We start from the raw sequence: 8733 nt of genomic DNA, 5'->3' as shown, positions 1-8733 counted from the left end.
GAGGCGGGTGATGACCCGTTCTAAAAATGCATTTTTAGGTACGGGTGATGCCATCACCCGCCTCTAGAAATGGCATCATTACCAGGGGTGTGGGTGTGGTGCAACCCACTCCTAAAATGCTTTTCTAAGAGCCGGTCGGATCCCTGCTATATTTGTAGGAGCGGGTTACTTTTTGACCTGGCTCTAGAAAAAAAGTAGGACGTACTACAAATTATTTTTTAATAGTGCGAGGAGCATGTCCTAAGCAAGAAGTAAGGGTACCTCGGAGCTTGACGCCATGGCAGCGGCACCCTCGCCGTCGAAGACATGCGGAGGAGAGTAGGGTGGGAGATCTAGATGCCATACGTAGCGAGGGAGAGATATGCATGGCCGTCGTCTCGACAAAGCAGATGAGTGAGTACCCGGAATGCATGGCACCTTCATCATCAAACGGTCAAAGCATGGCGTGCCAAATTTTGCGGACTTCCGATCGGCGCTGCATGATCAAGTGCTGGTGAGGACATTCAGACTTACGCGTATGATTATTTTGCCATCAGTGTTGCTAGTACGAGCGCAGACACTGAAACGCGCGCGAGAAACTAATTTGGAGTTCTTGCTTTTTAATTATTGGTGATCAAGCAAGGGAGGAAGAGGGACGATCATTGTCTCCACGAGGTAAAATGGCACTTGATCATCCAACGCTCAAGTACGAAGCTCGTATAGTTCCTTATTTGGCGCTTGGAATTAAACACATTCCATTCTTAGACTTTCCGGCATGCATGCAACCCTACGTATGGTGTCTGACAAAACTGTCATTATTTGTTGCTTAGTACGAACGCAGACACTAAAGTTCACACCTTATCTTCAGGAGTCAAGATCCGGGCTGAATAGCTAAGTGATGCCTAACTTCATACTAGCTTTAACATGTAATCTATTTTTTTAATCTGATGTACCGTTAAATTTTAAGCCTAGGACCCGGGCTGCAGCATAGGCAGCACGGGGTCTGGCTTTTAAAATGTAAGAATGCCTGTGACGACTAAAGGTGTGCAATTGTAGCATCCTCTGTTTTCTCCTTCCAAGATAAGAGTATTTAAGCCTGATGAATCAACCATTCATCAACATGGACATAATAGGATTCATTCATAGGGAATCATGTGTTATCTCCTACAACATCCATGTGAAGAAAACCATCAGCTCCGAACGAATTTGAAGCGCCGGATGTGGATTTAAAGGTGCAAGGGATAGAATAGCTCGTATAATCGGTGATCCAAGCGAGAGAGAGGACGAGGAACGGTCATTGTCTCCATTTTCATAAAGAAAGAAAAAATAGTATTTCATCGTCCAACGCTCAGGTACGCAGATCGTATAACTCCTTATTTCAGGCGCTTGGAATTAAAAACATTCCTTTTCTAAATTTTTCCAGTTGACCTTAAGATTTGACTAAAACCGTCATAAGGATTGCTCAGTACGAACGTACAGACACTAAAGGTCATGCCTTCTCTTCGAAACGCAAAAACGTTTCTAAAGATAAAGGGCGTACAATTCTTGCATCCTCTATGATTTTTTTTACCAAGAGAGGTGTATTCCCGTGTTGCGGGGCATGCTCGATGAATCGATCATTGGAAACCAAAGTTTTTTAACCAGCAGGAGCAACTCTCCTGATTGGTAAGGGGTAAAAAAAAAAAGTCGGTTTCCTTAGTCCGGACCAGAAACCCAGACAAACCCAAAGATCTCATTCCATGTCGTGACGCTGGCGCCAACCGCCGCTGATGCAAGGTCAGTAGGGGCCACGGCCACACGTCGGCGCCCCGCCCCGCCCTCTGCCGCCGGCACCCGGGCAACCGAGCCGGGCAGAGCAGAGAGCACGCCGTCCCGGTGGGCGCGACGGACACGTGCGTACAGTGAGCAGTGAGCAGCGAGGGGCCCGCCCGGAGGCGACGACGAAGAAGCAACAGCGTTTCCGCGTGCGTCAGCCGCCTCCTTGACCCTCCCCCCGCCGGGCGGATTCTTCCTTCCCCTTCCCCACACCTCACACCCGACCCGAGCCGCAACAACCCCACCGCGGACCAGACCGCACCACGCGCCAGCGGCGACGGGCGGCGCCCAGGCGATGACCGGTAAAACGTACGCCCCGCCTCCTCGCTGCTACGGCTATAAAGCCTCCCCTGCCCCCGTCCCCTCCTCGCCAAACGCCACCGCTCCCCACCTCCTCCTTCCTCCTCCCCGACTACAGAGTGCGGAAACCGCCGCGTCACACATCCTCCTCCGCCGCTCCGCGCAGAAGCGTTTCGGTTCGGTTCGTTGGAAAAGCTGAGCGCGGGCTTCCACGGACAATAAGAGCCGGCCGGCGGGGCCATGCATAGCCACAGGCCGGGCGCCGACGCCGGCGCCGGCGGCGGGGACATCGTCGAGATGTCCTCCGCCGCCGCCGCGCCGCCGCCGCACGAGGGGCGGGACCGGGAGCGGGTCATCCCGCACAGCGGCCCGCTAAGCAAGAAGTCCGGGCCGCGGAAGAGCGCGCGCTTCGCGGAATCCGTCTCGGCGCCGCTCTCCGCGCCGCCGCCCCGCGCCTCCCCCTCCTCCTCCGCCGCCGACGACGACGACTACGTCGAGATCACCCTCGACGTGCGCGACGACTCGGTGGCGGTGCACAGCGTCAAGCCCGCCCACCACGGCGGCCCCGGCGGCGCGGGCGGCGCCGAGGACCCCGACGTGACGCTGCTGGCGCGCACGCTCGAGAACCGGCGCTCCTCGTCCTACGGCCACTCCGTCATCCGCAACGCCTCGTCGCGGATCAAGCAGGTGTCGCAGGAGCTCCGCCGCCTCGCCTCCGTCAACCGCCGCGGCGGCGCGGGCGGGCGCACCCTCGACCGCTCCAAGTCCGCGGCCGCGCACGCGCTCAAGGGGCTCAAGTTCATCAGCAAGGCCGAGGGCGCCAAGGGGTGGGAGGCCGTCGAGGAGCGCTTCGACAAGCTCGCCCAGAACGGACTCCTCCACCGCTCCAAGTTCGGCCAGTGCATCGGTGAGCTCGCTGTTCTTCTGCTTCGTTCCTCCGATTGCTCCGGTCCATTCGAGCGTCCGTGTTGTGCACCGAATTCAAGCACCTACCTGATCGACTGACATGACTCGGCTTTTGAACAGGGATGCGGGAGCCGGAGTTCGCCGGCGAGCTGTTCGACGCCCTGGCGCGCCGCCGCAACATCTCCGGCGACACCATCAGCAAGGCGGAGCTGCTCGAGTTCTGGGACCAAATCTCCGACACCAGCTTCGACGGCCGCCTCCAGACCTTCTTCGACATGTACGTAATTCTTCACCGATTGATTGCTAGCTAGCATCTGCAGTAACCCCTCCCTTAATTAATTGCCCTTCAAGCTCTCTCTCTCTCTCTCTCTCTCTCTCTCTGCTAATGGCGCCGTCGGTTACCAAACAGGGTGGACAAGGACGCGGACGGCAGGATCACCGAGGAGGAGGTCAAAGAGGTAATTCCCCCGCCACCCTTTCCCCAGTCCGTTTAGCCGTCGCTCCGGCAACAGCAATGCATCATCACACATCGGTGTCGTCGTCGGCATCCGCCAGCTCGAACAGACAACACGTTCATTTACTTGAATTGTTTGACAAGAACAAAAAAAAAGATTGGAATTTTCTCTGACGACGAACACGCTGCTGCTGGCTCGAACAGATCATCACGCTAAGCGCGTCGGCGAACAAGCTGTCGAAGGTCCAGGAGCAGTCGGAGGAGTACGCGCGGCTGATCATGGAGGAGCTGGACCCGGGCAACCAGGGGTACATCGAGCTCTACAACCTGGAGATGCTGCTGCTGCAGGCGCCCAGCCAGTCGGTGCGCATCGGCACGACCAACAGCCGCAACCTGAGCCAGATGCTGAGCCAGAGCCTCCGGCCGACGCCGGAGCCGAACCCGCTCCGGCGGTGGTACCGGCGCGCGGGCTACTTCCTGGAGGACAACTGGCGGCGCGTGTGGGTGATGCTCCTGTGGCTCTCCATCTGCGCGGGGCTCTTCGCCTGGAAGTTCGTCCAGTACCGCCGCCGCTACGTGTTCGAGGTGATGGGCTACTGCGTGTGCGTCGCCAAGGGCGGCGCCGAGACTCTCAAGTTCAACATGGCGCTCATCCTGCTCCCCGTCTGCCGGAACACCATCACCTGGATCCGCAACCGCACCGCCGCGGCGCGCGTGGTCCCCTTCGACGACAACCTCAACTTCCACAAGGTGGTCGCCGTGGGGATCACCGTCGGCGCCGCGCTCCACATCATCTCCCACCTGACCTGCGACTTCCCGCGGCTGCTCCACGCCACCGACGCCGAGTACGCGCCGCTCGCGCCCTACTTCGGCGAGCGGCGCCCGCCCAACTACTGGTGGTTCGTCAAGGGCACCGAGGGGTGGACGGGGCTGGTGATGCTGGTGCTCATGGCGGTGGCGTTCACGCTGGCGACGCCGTGGTTCCGGCGCGGGCGGCTGCGGCTGCCCGGCCCGCTCCGGCGGCTGACGGGGTTCAACGCATTCTGGTACTCGCACCACTGCTTCGTAGTGGTGTACGCGCTGCTGATCGTGCACGGGCACTTCCTGTACCTGACGAAGAAGTGGCAGAAGAAGTCGACGTGGATGTACCTGGCGGTGCCCATGGCGCTGTACGCGTGCGAGCGGCTGACCCGGGCACTGCGCTCCAGCGTGCGCCCCGTGCGGATCCTCAAGGTGGCCGTGTACCCCGGCAACGTCCTGTCGCTGCACTTCTCCAAGCCGCAGGGGTTCCGGTACAAGAGCGGGCAGTACATCTTCGTCAACTGCGCCGCCGTCTCGCCGTTCCAGTGGTGAGCAAGCAAGTGGATGTGCTTTGGGGGTAATGAATGGCGGCGAGAGGCTGACGGTGACGCCTTCGTGTTTGTGAACTGCAGGCACCCGTTCTCCATCACGTCGGCGCCGCAGGACGACTACGTGAGCGTGCACATCAGGACGCTGGGGGACTGGACGCGCGAGCTCAAGAACGTCTTCTCGAGGGTGTGCCGGCCGCCGGCGGAGGGCAAGAGCGGGCTGCTCCGGGCCGAGTACGACCGCGACGGCGGCGCCATGACCAACCCCAGGTGAGCAACCAAGTCTCTCTCTTCGAGTACCATCCATGGCATGAACGGAAAACGCACGTGGAGCGCCGGCGTCGCCGTTGCCGCGTAGGGTGTGGGGCCGGGGTCGGTGGGTGGCTCGGATGTGGACGAGTCGTAGTCTCTCGAGCCGAGTCGGGTACTCATCGGGGTGAGGCCGCCGGAGCTGGACCTGACCAGGTCTCAGCCGCTCATTGGGGGTTGGTGGCTCACTGGCCGTGTGCCACTGCAGCTGGCCGATGCTTCCTTTTCCCAGCTCCAGCTGGGGGTTCACACACGTCAACCACGGCCAGCCGGCATGGGCTGCTCCAGTCGGTAGAGCCACCTTCTCTGACCTCCGGACCTTGGTGCCAAACGCCTTTTTTCCCCCTGGTCAGCAGAAACGCCAGATGTGTGGCGGCGTGCGATCACCGCTCGCGTCACTGACCAGAGTCCAGACAACACCGGTGCGCACACGCACACGGTGGCTCGGTCAGCAGCAAGGGATCGTTCGTTCATTCCACATGCCAGTGTGTCTAGCTAGGGTCCGGTTCGTCGGTTGGGACGTGTGGGGGTGGTGGCCAGTAGCAGCAGGTGTTGACCCCTGCAGGATCTTTGTCATCGAGTAGCAGTAGCTAGCAATGGTGGACTGGTGGTGGTAGCATGATTCGGCCGGTGCCAATGATGGGCTGAACGGCCAGGGCGGCGGCCGGTGATGTTCCCGGCGGTGGAGGAGAAGGGCATCTGGAGGATGAGCCAGTGGTTGGGGATAATAAGCTCTAGGGTCTACGCGGCGCCTATGCGTGCCTGTATGCCCAACGTATTCCCATTCCAAAAATTCTTTTTTGTTTTTAAAAAAGTCAGGGGCAAAGGACATTCATTCTCTGCTCAAGTCATGTCCCATCTGTCTGTACTGCACCTTTGGGAGAAGGGAGCAAGCAAGCGTGGCTGTGGCTGCCTTGGCTTGGCTTGTGACTTGTGAGAGTGGGTTAGTTAGGTTCTCCGACTAGTTTAATCCGGCACCGTTGACCTTTTAACGTTTTCATCTCTTTTCACTAATTTTAATCCCTTTTGGAAACTGACAGTGTTTCAGTCTGCACGCCATCAGCAACTAACTAACGCGATTAAAAAAAATTCGATCTTTTTCCTCGCAGCTTCCCGAAGGTGCTGATCGACGGGCCCTACGGCGCGCCGGCGCAGGACTACAAGCAGTACGACGTGGTGCTGCTCGTCGGCCTGGGCATCGGCGCCACGCCCATGATCTCCATCATCAAGGACATCATCAACAACATGAAGATGCTCGACGGCGACCTGGAGGTCGGCGCCGGCAGCACCAACGACGCCTCCGTGTCCGCGGCCTCCTTCCGCACGAGCCGGGCCTACTTCTACTGGGTCACCCGGGAGCAGGGCTCCTTCGAGTGGTTCCGCGGCGTCATGGACGAGGTGGCCGAGACCGACAAGAAGGGCGTCATCGAGCTCCACAACTACTGCACCAGCGTCTACGAGGAGGGGGACGCCCGCTCCGCCCTCATCGCCATGCTCCAGTCGCTCAACCACGCCAAGCACGGCGTCGACGTCGTCTCCGGCACCCGCGTCAAGACCCACTTCGCCAGGCCCAACTGGCGCAACGTCTACAAGCGCATCGCCCTCAACCACCGCGACCAGCGCGTCGGTGAGTCCTCCATTACGACCCTCCATCCTCAAAAAATCTCCCTTCTCTTTCTCTCCAACCCCATTCGTTGTCAGCATGTTAGAAAGGGTAAAGTCGAGATCAGAGCCGCGCCGTAAAAAAGTTCCGTAGATGAGAATGGCGGTTGTTGTTAGCTAGCTAGGGTCGGCATCTCATGGCGGTGAAAAGGCAGGTTACTCATGCCGCCACGCTTCTCCCACTCGGTCGCGGTGAAAGGAGCACTCGACCAAACCTGATGCTTTCCTACCTAGCCAGGCATGAGCTCGGAGCGCAATGTGGCTGGCCTACCTTTCGCCGCCGGACCTAGCTGACTGGGACATTGTTACGCATGACCAGCGCCACTGCACCAGAGCGTGTGGTGCTTGCTGTGTTCAAGTCGAACTTAGCCATGGCTAGGATTGAAGTTGAATAGGGGACGACCTCGACAGCCTAGGGGGCCAGCACACCAGTCACTGTCACTTGCTGATAGGCACAACCAATAAGTAAATGGTGAGACATGCAAGAATTTGCATTGCATTGGCAACTGGAATTGAGTTACAGTTTAGGGGCTACCAAATCATTGTAACATGCTGATAACTGCAATCACAAATAATAAAAAAATGCAACGGTGACCATAGTCAGTCTAGTAGATAAAGATGAATAGTCATGTATATCATGGGTATCTAAAGTTCAGTCCAAAGGCATGAGATTTTTTAACATAGTTTTCCCAAGAGGTGCTCCCCTGCCTACCTCAGTCAAATCAGGCTTGCCTGTCAGCTCAATCTTTGCCTAAAAACGGATAACACCAACAACGTGGCCAGTCAGCATTATTCCTAGTTACTGCACACAATAGTAGTTCATTTTTTCTCATAATTGAACTTCTGGGCCAAGACTGATATCTCTGTTCTTGGATATTGCAGGAGTGTTCTACTGCGGTGCCCCGGTGCTGACCAAGGAGCTGCGTGAGCTCGCGCAGGATTTCTCGCGGAAAACCAACACCAAGTTCGATTTCCACAAGGAGAACTTCTAATCCATTTAGCCTCGACAAGTTTTCGCATGACAAGTTCCGTACATACCGTATTCAGTACGTGTAGCGTATATATGGATGTAGAGGGAGGGAGTAGAACAAAGTAGGTATTGCTTGATTGTGACCGGCCAGTTGGGTCAAAATCCCAGCAGTTTTTTGTTTGCTCTAGAAGAATTAATAATACAAATGCCTTTGTACAGATCCTCTCTCTCTCTCTCTCTCTCTCATATAATGTGTCACTTAGACAGTTTGACTAGACAGCTTGATCAAGCAGCATGCATGATAGAGAGTTTGATGGCCTGATCAGGTCACACGCATCAAAATGTCTGATCTGGCAGGATCAAGAAAGTTGAGCCAATGCACGAAAGAAAGAGCACACGTTTTGTGGCTGCAGTCAGCTGTGGTGGCTCTGCAGGCCACATATCTCTCATGTTGGAGCACCATCTATCTGGTGGGCAACAACCATGAACGGCCTCAACCAATTAGTGCTAACATGTTAGGGTTCTAGAGGATGATGAGCATGATTGCATACGCCCTGGCCCACAGAGCAGCCAGGGTAGTTACCTTTGCCTTTTGTTTTTGTCGGTATCGGTTACGTTGCCGGTTGGTAGTTTATTTATGTGCCTTTTAGTGTTTTGTTTATCACATTGACACATTGTATACTATGTACTGTATAGTTGGAATGCAAGAGTGCTGCATATGGCAAAGTAATGCTTGTGCAACTCTGCAAGTCATACAGATTCTTGAATAACAAAATTTGGTACTTTTTTTCTGTGGTTCCAAATTCTCTCTGCAGTTTTTGTACCTGAAACTGCTTCAATTCGGGCAGCATGTCTCAGAAGTTTAAACTCCGCTTATCAATTCAAACATAAAAAGGGTTAAGTTATCATGTCTGTCCGACGAAGTTGAGATTTTGAAGAGACAGCAAGATCTTCTTTGAATAAGAATTTTAAGTTAAGGATCGTGTGCT

General features: G+C 56.1%; 1 protein-coding gene across 2 annotated transcripts; it reads left to right on the top strand.

Annotated features, from left to right (window-relative positions):
• The first annotated feature begins 2007 nt into the window (after positions 1-2007).
• Positions 2008-7967, top strand: LOC112902155 (respiratory burst oxidase homolog protein B-like). Of its 2 annotated transcripts, XM_025971084.1 has the most exons (8): positions 2008-2366; positions 2417-3001; positions 3121-3277; positions 3410-3458; positions 3659-4803; positions 4888-5073; positions 6222-6739; positions 7657-7967. In XM_025971084.1, the coding sequence occupies exons 1-8, from the start codon at positions 2335-2337 to the stop codon at positions 7700-7702; spliced, it is 2718 nt and encodes a 905-aa protein (XP_025826869.1). In that variant the 5' UTR covers positions 2008-2334; the 3' UTR covers positions 7703-7967. The 2 variants fall into 2 exon arrangements, with proteins under 2 accessions (XP_025826869.1, XP_025826868.1); XM_025971083.1 differs by having other exon boundaries at positions 2008-3001.
• Positions 7968-8733: the final 766 nt, after the last annotated feature.

Source organism: Panicum hallii, chromosome 8, assembly GCF_002211085.1.
Source record: "Panicum hallii strain FIL2 chromosome 8, PHallii_v3.1, whole genome shotgun sequence".
Taxonomy (NCBI): domain Eukaryota; kingdom Viridiplantae; phylum Streptophyta; class Magnoliopsida; order Poales; family Poaceae; genus Panicum; species Panicum hallii.
This window is presented reverse-complemented; position numbering and strand designations above follow the sequence as displayed.